Below are 15,000 nucleotides of genomic sequence, written 5' to 3' on the forward strand. Positions count from 1 at the left end.
TGATCGGCGCCGTGTGTCAACAGGAAGTGAGCTCGGCCGAGGGGAGGGCAGCTCGCCCCGATACCGCCCGCCCTCCACCGAGCGAGCGCTGAGGGAACGGACACAACCGTTAATTGCATCTGAGCCTCAATTAGTCAACGCTCCATCGTATATGCACATGCGCATACTAGTGTTGTCACGATACTGGAATTTCTAACTTCGATACGATACCTTGAAAAGTATCGATACTCGATACCATTTTCGATACCACGGGGAGAAATTGACAACATTGAGGGCATAAAATTTTCGATTTTTTGACCTGCTGAAAGCAGACTGTCTTCCTCAGCCTCGACAGCGCTCCAGACACACGGTCTATATCCAGGCCCTTGCTAATGGCTAGGTGTAGGTTGTGCCCAAAGCAGGGGACCCATGTGAAGTCCTGCTGAAATGGTTTTTTGTTATTTGAGGCATTATCAGTGGTGATGCCAGCCATATTTGACATGTCCAGCTCCCATGTTTCATGTACCATCTCCTCCAACGCCTCCCTCAAGCTGTCCCCTGTGTGCTCTGAGTGCAGCCCAACACAGCCCAAACACCAGCTCTGCATGTCCCAGGATTCTGTTATAAACTGCAGAGTTACTGCCATGAATGTGGATGTGGCCCTGCTGGTCCACAGGTCAGTGGTGCATGAAAAGAAGGGTTTCCCCCCCCCAAGGCTCTCCATGATTTTATCTTTTGTTTCATTGTATAGGGCGGGGATTTCAGTGTACATGAAATGATTCCGTGAAGGAAGGGCATACTTGTTATTTAACTGTCCAAGAAGTTGTCTGAACCCAGGTTTCTCAACAGTATACACGGGGACCTGATCCATGCATATGTACTCTGCTACAGCCCTGTTCAGTTTCTTGGTTTCATTTGATTTTGCATCATACTTTCTTTGTTGTTCAAATACAGCTAGTAGGGTAGGCTGTGTGTGTGTCGCTTTTGTTGCTGGCCGATTCTCCTCAGCTTCTCTCTGGTACTATAAGAGAAGAGAAATATCACTTTTAAAAACCTTGGTTTCTCTTTAGATCCGACCTTTAAAAATAACTCTATTATCTAATCTAATCTTAGAAATTAAGTAAAGTTAATAGTACTGTGTGTTAAGCATAACAGCATCTAAGTTGATTTACTGACCATTAACTCAAGATTCCTCAGGCTTGATAGCTGGTGCTGTCCTGTTAGCCCAACAGCCATTCTCGAAGCTAAGCTAACTAGCTCTAGTTTACATCCATGAGCTAGCTAGTAGTGAGCTAGCTAATTCCCCTCAGCTATTCAGACGCCACATTGACTGCTTTGGCCCATTGCTGGGTAGCTTTGAGGGGGATTAGCTAGCCAGCTTAGCTTCACGTTAACTATCTTATCTACCGCCCCCCCCCCCCCCCACACACACAGTCAATGCGGCGTTTCGATAGCAAGCTCATGGATGTATTAAACTAGAGTTCATGTATTAAACTAAAGTTAATAGTTTACTGGGCCATTTTGTTTAATGTTTCAGTGATGTTGAAAGTGGAGCTGTCACCAACCTCTCTAAATTCTTTATAGAGATCCGCGTGTCGGTCCTAGAGGTGTTTTGCTAAATTTGTTGTGTTTGCACCTTTCGTTGGCACTACTCTGCAACAACGCTTGCAAATGGGCTTCGTGGCATCTTTAGCTTTTCCTTCGTCATTTGCTTCAAACCCGAAGTACTTCCAAACAGCACTTCTGCTGTTTTCTTTATCCACGAGTCGCGGAGGCTCTGCACTTGCCATCTTCGGAGCGAGTGAGAGGATTTGTTGACCAGACAGGTCTGGGAGGGGGAGGGGGCGGGGCAGGGCAATGTGTGCAGAGCAGCAGCGTGTGTGTGCCTGTGTGTGTGTGTGCGCCTGTGTGTCAACAACTCGCTGTAGGAGAGAAGACAGAGCGAGAAAGCCAGCTGGTATCGATAGTGTGGAAAATATCGATATTGCGGGAAATTAGTATTGAAACTGTTTTAAATATTCAGAATCGATATGAATCGAAAAATCGATATTTTTGACAACACTAGCGCATACACACACACACACACACACACACACACACACACACACACACACACACGCACAGTCTCACTGAGTTTCTCTCTGTTGCTCACACGCACACACACACCCACACAAACAAGTGCACACATTCTCACTGGGTCTCTCTGTCTTGCTCACACACACACACACACACACACACACACACAGACACACACAGACACACACACACACACACCCCCACAGCCCGCTCCTCGCATGCACACCCCGCATCATTAATCTCCGATGCCGCGTGGAATCGCGCCTCTTGGTCGGTAACTACAAACATGAGCTATGGCGCGTCTCCGCCGGACCACGTCACACGTGTCCTAGCGTGTTCCCGCGACACCCCCGCCGGCCCGGTACGAGCGCCCTAACGACGCGTGCAGCGGCGCCGGCTCCTGGCGCGTCTGCGGAGGGAGAAGACGTGTTAATAGAAGGAGGATAAACTGAGAGCATATGGCCGTAAAAAGCGCGTCTCTCTTTACTCACGCTGATTAATTTCACGCACTCCAGCGCCGGGCGTCGCTAGCCGGCTCTCCCATTTATTAATGTCCCCGGCCTGGAGGAGTCTCTCTCTAGGAGGCTGGGAGGCTGTGGGGGCTGGAGGAGCCTCTCTCTAGGAGGCTGGGAGGCTGTGGGGGCTGGAGGAGCCTCTCTCTAGGAGGCTGGGAGGCTGTGGGGCCTGGAGGAGTCTCTGTCTAGGAGGCTGGGAGGCTGTGGGGGCTGGAGGAGCCTCTCTCTAGGAGGCTGGGAGGCTGTGGGGGCTGGAGGAGCCTCTCTCTAGGAGGTTGGGAGGTTGACGGCTGTATAAGCCTCTAGGAGGCTGGGAGGTTGGGGGCTGGATGAGCCTCTAGGAGGTTGGGGGCTTGTATCAATTATTGTTAGTCGCTTTGGTTAAAAGCGTCTGCTAAATGACTGTAATGTAATGTAATGTATCAGCCCTTAGGAGGCAGGGAGGTTGAGGGAGCCTGGGAGGTCGAGGCTGGATGAGCCTCTAGGAGGCTGGGAGGTTGGGGCTGGATGAGCCTCTAGCAGGCTGGGGCTGAATGAGCCTCTAGGAGGCTGGGAGGTTAGGGCCTGTCTGGGCCTCTAGGAGGTTGGGGCCTGTCTGAGCCTCTAGAAGGCTGGGAGGTTGAGGCTGGATGAGCCTCTAGGAGACTTGGAGGTTGGGGCCTGTCTGAGCCTCTAGGAGGTTGGGAGGTTGGGGCCTGTGAGCCTCTAGGAGGCTGGGAGGTTGGGGCTGGATGAGCCTCTAGGAGGCTGGGAGGTTGGGGCCTGTCTGAGCCTCTAGGAGGTTGGGAGGTTGGGGCCTGTGAGCCTCTAGAAGGCTGGGAGGTTGAGGCTGGATGAGCCTCTAGGAGGCTGGGAGGTTGGGGCCTGTCTGAGCCTCTAGAAGGCTGGGAGGTTGAAGCTGGATGAGCCTCTAGGAGACTTGGAGGTTGGGGCCTGTCTGAGCCTCTAGGAGGCTGGGAGGAGGCGAGGGGCTGGAGGAAGAAAAGAAGACGTCTTTATTTGTCACACAAATTGACTCTTGACACCGACACATGTACAATGGACCACCCATACTGTTGGGTTAGGATCGCCTGGGGAAATGAGTTCTCGACCTTTGACCCATCGTTGCTGTTCCTCCTCCAAGCACCAGGAGCCGTGGGCGTGTGCAGGAGCCGTGCCCGGGGACCAATCACAGCGCTCTGTCCAAGTCCTGCTCAGGGATTGGAAAGGAGAGCGATCTGTTCTTCTGCATGTTTTTATGTTTCATGTTCTTGGGAGGAAATCCAAGTAGAAGAACATGCAAACTTTGCACAGAAAGGCTCAGGAGATACCCCACCTGAGTACCTGACAACCCTGGGAGAGATACCCCTACCTGGGTACCTGACAACCCTGGGGAGAACATCCCCAGTGCCGACATCGTCCCAAGCGGGAATCGAACCCAGGACCTTCTTGCTGTGCGGCAACAGTTCTGTGTGATGAACAGGGTCACACTTTACAATAAGGGTCACAAAAAACATGAGTTAACTGTTAACTAATGCTTATTCAGGGTTAGGTTAGGTTACTAATGGTAATTAATACATTAGTTAAGGTTAGGGTTAGGGTTAGGGTTAGGGTTAGGTGAGTTAACCTTAGTTAACATAAATAACATTAGTAAATGGTTAATAGAGACATTAGTTAACTGTTACTTAATGCTTAATAATGCATTAACTAATGCTTATTAATGTATCCTTATTGTAAAGTGTTACCATGAACAGTATATCATAGTGCTCTTCTTTTATTTCTTTTTAAAACTCTGTCTGGCTCCCATTATACTTATCCTCACTTTTGTGTTTTAGGGACATGGAACAACACACTAGGGCCCAAATCCACAAAGAATGCACTGCTCCCGCTAATAGCTCGATGTTTTGCACAGCAATCGCAACGGCAATCTGTTCCAATTTAGCACGATATCCACTAAAGATTTTGCTCTAATGATATGCGCGGGCAAGCACGCCCACAAATTTGCCAACTGTGTGCAATTTGCGCCCATGATTGCAATTAGCCATGAAGGCGTTCTTGCACATGCCTGGCATGACGGTGCCTTCATCTGGCTACAATAATGCTGCCATGATCCCTGGAGAGCCCGGGCATGTCAGACCCTTATGTTCTGCACTTACAGTACCACCAACTGAATGCAATTTGTTCTTGTATATAGATACAAAATCTTGGATATAGTCGGATCTTTCCCCAGTGTTTCAAGCTTCTCTCCATATTTCAGGACACAGATTGGATCGTAATGAAAACAACAGACTGTACTTTTTTGCAGAAAATAACAGTTCTTTTTTGTTTGTTTGTTTGTTTCTGTGCATCACAGCTGGCTGAAATTATTTTTTAAATCCCTCTCTATGTATAGTTTGCCCTTAATATTATCCAATATCAATTCAATATCATTCAAACTTCACAAGTTATGCGGAGAGACAGAAGGAGAGAGTGTGCGCTGACTGCTGCATCTTCTTCTTCTTCTTCTTCTTCTTCTTCTTCTTCTTCTACTTCTTCTTCTTCTACTTCTTATTGTTCTTTGTCATCTTCTTCTTCTCCTTCTCCTTCTTCTCCTTCTTCTTCTTCTCCTTCTTCTTCTTCTTTGTCATCTTCTTCCTCTTCCTCTTCTTCTTCTTCTTCTTCTTCTTCTTCCTCTTTTCTTCTTCTACTTCTTCTTCTACTTCTTCTTTGTCATCTTCTTCTTCTTCCTCTTCCTCTTTCTTCTTCTTCTACTTCTTCTTTGTCTTCTCCTTCTTCCTCTTCTTCTTCTTCTTTGTTTGGGTGTAGATGTTTCACTCCCCCCCAGGCTAGGGGCCGAGAGGCTATCCTTTTACCACCCCAAGCCTGGGTGAGGGGACACCCGGGCTATACAGTATATCCGGGCACACCTCCAGGAGCCACGTCACCGTTTCGTCATCCACAACCGTCAGGCCACGCATTCCGTTGGGTGTCGATATATCGGACAGTCCTGGATGACGTGGTCCGCGGCTTGTTCCTCGGCGCCACACTCCGCGCACGATACCAAGCCCCATCCGCGCATCGATGAGCGGAAGCATTAATACCAGCTTTTCAAAAGCGGTATTCACACGTCTCCAACTGCGTGTGGCAGTTAGCTCATGGTCTTTGTGGATCAGACGCAAGGCTTATTTGGGGCAATTTTGCACTGAAGCACCTAATTTACATACATTCAAATGAGCCTAGTGCAGCCGTGAAGCTCATTTGCTCATCGGTGCAGTTTGCAATATGTTTCACCCTTTGCGTGAGCTGTGTGGATTGGATGCTATTTTTTGGTCCAAATCCTTTTGCGGATTTGGCCCTAGGTCACAATCACATATAAGGCTGAGCATACCTCGGTGAAACACCAACGCAGGAAAGAGTGTTTTGACTTTGTATGCACCCGAGAGCTGGAACAGGCTGCCGGACTCCCTGAGGCCAGGGGGGTAAAACGTGTCTCTCTGGAGAGGTTCAAGGCTCTGGTAGAAGCTGTGCTCCATGTCGACTGCGCATGTTTCTCATACTGCGGTCTTGTTTTTATTCTTGGGTTTTGTGATTTTGTGATTCGATGCGTTTTGTTCTATCACGTCCTATTCTGTATGGGTTACTATTGTAATCAGGGCAACGTTGAAAAAGAGAGCTTGCTCTCGATTGCAGGTTTCAATTCAATGTACTGTGCCGCCGTGTCACACGAGGTTGGAGGCTGGAGGCTGGGGTGGTGTGTGTGTGTGTGTGTGTGTGTGTGTGTGTGTGTGTGTGTGTGTGTGTGTGTGTGAGAGAGAGAGAGAGAGAGAGAGATAGACCAGTTACACCAGCTCTGTGTGTGCTTGTGTGTGTATGTGTGTGTGTGCTCGTGTGCTTGTGTGTGTGCGCGTGCGCGCGTGCGTGTGAAGTAGACCACCAGCTGGATGTGGGGCGCTTACTTGCTTTGGTGAAAAGAGGATTTCCGTCCGGTCGTTAATTTCCCACGTCCCCCTGCGGCGAGAGGGAGGGAGGGAGGGGGGGGCACCGGGCGCCGGCCGCTCCTCCGCCAGCCTGTCCGCCCCGGCCGTCCATCCATCCATCCGCACGCCGCAGGCGCTCCGCCAGAGACGCCACACGCGGGCCGCCAGAGGGGGCGAGGAGCCACGCTAAATACCGAAACGGAAACAGCAGGGGGCGACGACGCCCAGCTGGGCAGGGCTTCCCACACTTCTCCCACATCAATAATCCCCCCCTCCCCCGTCAGTCAGGGCCGGGGGGGGGGGGGGAGGGGGGGGGGTGACTGATGGAACTGGAACACGTTTCCACTTCCAGGATTCGGGCTTTAAGAGCAGCAGCGCAGGAGGACAGAGTACTGACTACTCTCCAAACATCCGGGCTCGCTGTCGCTTTCCCCGTCCGATTTTTTTTTTTTTTTTTTACTGAAAGCATCCACACAGTGTTTATTTACTTTTTTTAAAGTGACCCAGGTCCGGAGACGGGTCAGGAGGTGGAGTGTGCCAGGGTTGGCCGCTAAGTGCCAAGAAAACAATCAATATCCTGCCGGAACCTTCTAATAACAACCGGAGGCACTGCCCTGAAGGAAGTCAACGACTTCAAGTACCTGGAATTGTGGTTCAACTCAGCATGACCTTTACGTTTTGGGCGGAAAGTACTGGCGAGCTAACCGGATGATGCACGAGGATCGGGATGACTCGAAACGCCGATGAAGGCCTCATCCGAGGACAACCTACAGAGAGAGAGAGAAAGAGAAGTCCAGCCTCCTGAAGGCTGGTCATGAGTTGGCCGTCGGAGCAGACCGCCTTGTCTAGTCATGAGTTAGCCGCCGCCCTCTGCCAAGCATGGGGTCTGACCAATCAGAGGCCAGGGAGGAAGCTTTCAACAGGATGTTGTCGATACGATTCCATCAGTTTAAAGTTTAAAGAGTGGATATCAGTCATAGTGAGGAATGAAACCTGATGGGTTATCACACACAGCCACATGGTGTGTGTGTGTGTGTGTGTGTACTGTGTGTTTTGAGTCGTAAATCAGTGGCAAAACAGTGTCTGCGGCATGCTCTCTGTGTTTGACGTGTGTGTTCTCTGTGTTGACGTGTGTTCTCTGTGTTGAGGTGTGTGTTCTGTGTTGAGGTGTGTGTTCTGTGTTGAGGTGTGTGTTCTGTGTTGAGGTGTGTGTTCTCCGCGTTGACGTGTGTGTTCTCCGTGTTGACGTGTGTGTTCTCTGTGTTTGACGTGTGTTGAGGTGTTGAGGTGTGTGTTCTCTGTGTTGAGATGTGTGTTGTGTTGAGGTGTGTGTTCTCTGTGTTGAGATGTGTGTTCTCCGTGTTGACGTGTGTGTTCTCCGTGTTGACGTGTGTTCTCTGTGTTGACGTGTGTTCCCTGTGTTTGACGTGTGTTCTCTGCGTTGAGGTGTGCGTTCTGTGTTTGACGTGTGTTCTCTGTGTTGAGGTGTGTGTCCTCTGTTGAGGTGTGTATTCTGTGTTGACGTGTGTGTTGACGCCGTGTGCCTCCAGAGAAGGAGACGTTCCTGAGCTCGTTCGTCCTGAGGGACCTGCTGCCGGTCTCTCTGGGGAGCTACTATCGCTACACCGGCTCCCTCACCACCCCCCCCTGCAGCAAGGTGGTGGAGTGGATCATCTACTCCAGACCCCTGCTCCTGTCACACTCACAGGTCAGTACACACACACACAAACACACACAACACACACACACATATACACACATATACACACATATACACATATATACACAGACATACACACACACACACACACACACACACATACATACACATACACACACACACACACACACATACACATACACACACACACACACACACACACACACACACAGACACATACACACATACTGTAAATACACACACACACAAATACACCTACACACACACACAAATACACACATACACATACATACACACACATACACACAGACACATACACACATACTGTATATACACACACACGCATGCACAAAATATATTCTTGAACAAACAACAATAGATGCACAAGCTTTGGGAATCTCAACAACATAGGTTTCCAGTCTCGGTCTCAGGATACAGGAAGTAGCTTCTCCTCCGTATGTGACGACAGCCAATTATCGCAGACATCAAACTGAATTTTGCCGGCACCTTAGCTTTTTGGCTTGGGCATTCCTGCCATCTGCAAGCCCCTCACAACTAGCTTTTGGACATTATTTACTTAGGCTTCCAGATATAAACACCTGCAATTTACATGTGTACCCAGGCTGTATAATAACATCCTTGAGCAGTTTGGCAAGAATGCCTCTTCCTGACTGTGATCGAAAGTACAGTATATCATACTTCTAAAATGGTGACTTCTCTACTGTCCTCATCAACAACATCTGTTGTATTATCTGTAGCCAGAAAGAGTTTTCCAAGCATCGCTCACATCGCCTGCGTTAACGTTGGCAGCTACACACGGGTGTGTGTGTGAAGTGAGATGATGATAAAGAAGTCCGTTTAGGTTTAGATGTTCTAAAACTGCCAAACAACTTTCACGTGCTGTGAGACCAGCCTGCTTCGGCCATGCGTAAACACACACACACACACACACACACACACACACGCACACACACACAGACACACACGCACACAGACGCGCACACACACACACACACACACAGACACACACACACACAGACACACACGCACACACACACACACACAGATAGACACACACACAGACGCGCGCACACACACACACACACAGACACACACAGCGCCAAGAAGGGTGATATAGACAGATTAAAAATGCTGGTGAGGAAGGCCAGGGGGGGGGGAACTGGACAGTCTGGAGGAGGTGGGAAGGAGGAGGACGGGGGACAAGCTGCTGTCCATCGTGGAGACCCCCTCTCACCCCCTCTTTGAGGAGCTGAGCCAGAGGAGGAGCTGCTTCAGCCACAGGATGATCCTGCCTAAAATTAAGACCGACAGGTTCGGCAACTCCTTTGTCCCAGCAGCCATTAAATGCTTTAACAAGCCATTAACCTGCACTTTGGCACATGCTCATATTGAGGTATGTATAGTTATGTTTATATTTATGGATCTATATTGAGGGACCTATGGATCGGAGTGTGTATTTTTTTATTTTTAGAACTTGAGTATATCTTTATATTTATGGCCTATTATTGTATTTATTATGTATTATGATGCATTATGACTGTAGATTGTATTTTATTGTGGGGCTTATAGAGATGGACGGTTGCCTGTGTTTTAGTACTGCACATTCTGGGTTATCCTCCACTATCTACTCCCATACTCTCTGTGTGGCTGTGTATGCTGTCTGTATGCTGCTGAAAGAAATCAAATTTCCCCTTTGGGGATCAATAAAGGCTATCGTATCGTACACACACACACACACACACACACACACACACACACACACTTTACACACATACATTCAAATCCAGTATTCACATCAGAACAATCACTGGCCTCCTACTATTAATTTGCATACACTCACTGCTCTCTACATCCCCTCCTCCTCTTCCCCTCCTCCTCTCCTCCTCTTCCCCTCCTCCTCTCCTCCTCCTCTCCTCCTCTTCCCCTCCTCTCCTCCTCCCCTCCTCCTCTCCTCCTCTTCCCCTCCTCTCCTCCTCCCCTCCTCCTCTCCTCCTCTTCCCCTCCTCTCCTCCTCTCCTCCTCCTCTCCTCCTCCCCTCCTCCTCTCCTCCTCCCCTCCTCCCCTCCTCCTCTCCTCCCCTGTGTGTCTATGTCTGTGTGTACAGCATGTGTGTATAGGTGTGTGTGTGTGTGTGAGTGATTGATTGATGTGTGTGTGTGAGTGACGTGTGTGTGTGTGTGCTTGTGCGAGTGAGTGATGTCGTGTGCATGTGCGTCTGTGTGTCTGTGAGTTGTCGTGTGCATGTGAGTGATGCTGTGTGTGCATGTGTACGTTAGTGACGTTGTGTGGGTGTGTGTGTGTGTGTGTGTGCGTGCGCATGTGTGTGCGTGCGCATACGGTGCCGTGAGTGATGTCAGGTGTTCAGATCGCTCTGAAACGCGGCGCCCTAATGCTCAGCCCTGGCGGCTGCTACAAGAGCTTCAAAACGTTCAAACGGCGGTCTGACTGGCGCCCATTAAACCCCCCCACCCCCCGGTTACCGCATATTCACTGCAAATTACCTCCCCCGCTCACCATCACCTACGGGCTTCATATATACACCTATGAGCTTCATACAGTATATACACCTACGAGCTTCATATATACACCTACGAGCTTCATATATACACCTACGGGCTTCATATATACACCTAAGGGCTTCATATATACACCTACGGGCTTCATATATACACCTACGGGCTTCATATATACACCTACGAGCTTCATATATACACCTACGAGCTTCATATATACACCTACGGGCTTCATATATACACCTACGAGCTTCATATATACACCTACGGGCTTCATATATACACCTACAGGCTTCATATATACACCTAAGAGCTTCATATATACACCTACGGGCTTCATATATACACCTACGGGCTTCATATACCTACAGGCTTTATATATACACCTACGGGCTTCATATATACACTTACGGGCTTCATATATACACCTACGGGCTTCATATATAATCTTACGTAGGTCGTATCTCTTATACAGTAACAACATTACGGTTTCTCGCAGGATGAATTCCTTTGTCATTTTTGAACATCCTAGTTACGGTATTTGACCGACGTTCACACGCCGTTCTCAGAGGGTGCTTCTGTTCCCCGAGCGTCCATTGAAGGCGCTGTGTTCTGGGGATCTTTAATGTGTAGTCGTTAGCAACGCCTGGCGGGATGTCAGGCAGACCGATCAATGGTCGTAAATTCGCCCTCAGTTGTAGCGCTGTTCGTGTCTCGCCCAGCAGGGGACGCCGTCTCCTGACGAGAGTAGTTACATGTTGGCTACCCGGGACCACTGTAACAATATGACACACACACACACACACAAACACACACACACACACACACACACAAACACACACACACACACACACACAGACAGCTACATACACGCCCACACACACGCACATACACACACACACACAGATACATACACGCACGCACAGGCACATACACACACACAGATACATACACGCACACGCACATACTGTACACTCTCACACACACACACACACACACACACACACACACACACACACACACACACACACTGACGCACCGCTATCTCAAAGGGTTCCTGTGGTGATGCGTGTCCTGCTCTGTGCTGTCAGCTCGAGGCGTTCTACTCCATCTTCACCACGGAGCAGCAGGACCACGTGAAGTCAGTGGAGTACCTGAGGAACAACTACCGCCCCCTGCAGGCGAGGGACCAGCGCGCGCTCCTCAAGTCCGCCGTGAAGGACGCCTGGCAGAACGGCCCAGCCGACCGGCTCGGCAACGTCCACGGCACAGAGGCCTCGAGAGGTACTGGAGGATGCGCACGCACACACACACACACACACACACACACACACACACACAGACACACACACACACACACATACATACACACACACACAGACATAGACATACACACACACAGACATACACATATACACACACACACAGACATACACGCACACAGACATACACACACACACATACATACACACACACACAGACATAGACATACACACACACAGACATACACATATACACACACACACACAGACATACACGCACACAGACATACACACACACACACAGACATACACACACACACACAAAGACATACACACACACACACACACACACACACACACACACACACACACACACAGACATACACATACATACACACACACACACAGACATACACACACACAAAGACATACACACACACACATACACACACACAGACATACACACACACACACACACACACACACACATGCTGCCTGTGTTACATACAGTACATACGGTACATAGCTGTGATTCCAGCTGCACTAGATCTGAACACTTCACTAGATCTGAACAGAGCACTAGATCTGAACATAGCACTAGATCTCAACACTGCACTAGATCTGAACATAGCACTAGATCTGAACGTAGCACTAGATCTGAACATAGCACTAGATCTGAACATAGCTCTAGATCTGAACATAGCACTAGATCTGAACATAGCTCTAGATCTGAACATAGCACTAGATCTGAACAAAGCACTAGATCTGAACAGAGCACTAGATCTGAACAGAGCACTAGATCCTGAACAGAGTACTAGATCCTGAACATAGCTCTAGATCCTGAACATAGCTCTAGATCTGAACATAGCACTAGATCTGAACAAAGCACTAGATCATGAACATAGCACTAGATCTGAACATAGCACTAGATCCTGAACATAGCTCTAGATCTGAACATAGCACTAGATCCTGAACATAGCACTAGATCATGAACATAGCACTAGATCATGAACATAGCACTAGATCATGAACATAGCACTAGATCTGAACATAGCACTAGATCTGAACATAGCACTAGATCTGAACATAGCCCTAGATCTGAACAGAGCACTAGATCTGAACAGAGTACTAGATCCTGAACATATCACTAGATCTTGAACATAGCACTAGATCCTGAACATAGCACTAGATCTGAACACTGCACTAGATCTGAACACTACACTAGATCTGAACATAGCACTAGATCTGAACATAGCACTAGATCTGAACATAGCACTAGATCCTGAACATAGCACTAGATCTGAACAGAGTACTAGATCCTGAACATATCACTAGATCCTGAACATAGCTCTAGATCTGAACATAGCTCTAGATCCTGAACACTGCACTAGATCTGAACATAGCACTAGATCTGAACATAGCACTAGATCTGAACACTGCACTAGATCTGAACACTGCACTAGATCTGAACATAGCACTAGATCTGAACATAGCACTAGATCTGAACATAGCTCTAGATCTGAACATAGCTCTAGATCTGAACATAGCACTAGATCTGAACACTGCACTAGATCTGAACATAGCACTAGATCTGAACATAGCACTAGATCCTGAACATATCACTAGATCCTGAACATAGCTCTAGATCTGAACATAGCACTAGATCTGAACAGAGCACTAGATCTGAACACTGCACTAGATCTGAACACTGCACTAGATCTGAACATAGCACTAGATCTGAACACTGAACTAGATCTGAACATAGCTCTAGATCCTGACATAGCACTAGATCTGAACAGACCTCTAGATCTGAACATAGCACTAGATCATGAACATAGCACTAGATCCTGAACAGACCTCTAGATCCTGAACATAGCTCTAGATCTGAACATAGCACTAGATCTGAACATAGCTCTAGATCTGAACATAGCTCTAGATCTGAACATAGCACTAGATCTGAACATAGCACTAGATCTGAACATAGCACTAGATCTGAACATAGCTCTAGATCTGAACAGACCTCTAGATCTGAACATAGCACTAGATCTGAACATAGCACTAGATCTGAACATAGCACTAGATCCTGAACATAGCACTAGATCTGAACATAGCTCTAGATCTGAACATAGCACTAGATCCTGAACATAGCACTAGATCTGAACATAGCTCTAGATCTGAACATAGCTCTAGATCTGAACATAGCTCTAGATCTGAACATAGCACTAGATCTGAACATAGCACTAGATCTGAACAGACCTCTAGATCTGAACATAGCACTAGATCTGAACAGAGCACTAGATCCTGAACATAGCACTAGATCTGAACAGAGTACTAGATCCTGAACATATCACTAGATCCTGAACATAGCTCTAGATCTGAACATAGCACTAGATCTGAACATAGCACTAGATCCTGAACATAGCACTAGATCTGAACATAGCACTAGATCCTGAACATAGCACTAGATCCTGAACATAGCACTAGATCCTGAACATAGCACTAGATCCTGAACAGACCTCTAGATCCTGAACATAGCACTAGATCCTGAACAGACCTCTAGATCCTGAACATAGCACTAGATCCTGAACAGACCTCTAGATCCTGAACAGAGCACTAGATCCTGAACAGAGCACTAGATCCTGACAGAGCACTAGATCCTGAACATAGCACTAGATCCTGAACAGAGCACTAGATCCTGAACAGACCTCTAGATCATGAACATAGCTCTAGATCTGAACAGACCTCTAGATCCTGAACAGACCTCTAGATCCTGAACATAGCACTAGATCTGAACAGAGCACTAGATCCTGAACAGACCTCTAGATCCTGAACAGAGCACTAGATCCTGAACAGAGCACTAGATCCTGAACAGACCTCTAGATCCTGAACAGAGCACTAGATCCTGAACAGACCTCTAGATCCTGAACAGAGCACTAGATCCTGAACAGAGCACTAGATCCTGAACAGACCTCTAGATCCTGAACAGACCTCTAGATCCTGAACAGACCTCTAGATCCT

The 15,000-nt window shown here is 48.1% G+C and overlaps 1 protein-coding gene across 1 annotated transcript in view; it reads left to right on the plus strand.

The window, feature by feature from the left end:
- The window catches only part of ca16b (carbonic anhydrase XVI b), a gene marked incomplete at both ends in the record, with an annotated part of 161,492 nt that overhangs the window by 114,377 nt on the left and 32,115 nt on the right, over positions 1-15,000 (plus strand). The window contains 2 exons of the mRNA XM_084445746.1: positions 8,056-8,213; positions 11,812-12,004. Of these exons, the coding sequence (XP_084301872.1) occupies positions 8,056-8,213; positions 11,812-12,004 (351 nt within the window). The remainder of the gene's footprint in view (positions 1-8,055; positions 8,214-11,811; positions 12,005-15,000) is intronic.

Source organism: Borostomias antarcticus (genome assembly GCF_949987555.1).
Source record: "Borostomias antarcticus genome assembly, chromosome: 11".
Taxonomy (NCBI): Eukaryota; Metazoa; Chordata; class Actinopteri; order Stomiiformes; family Stomiidae; genus Borostomias; species Borostomias antarcticus.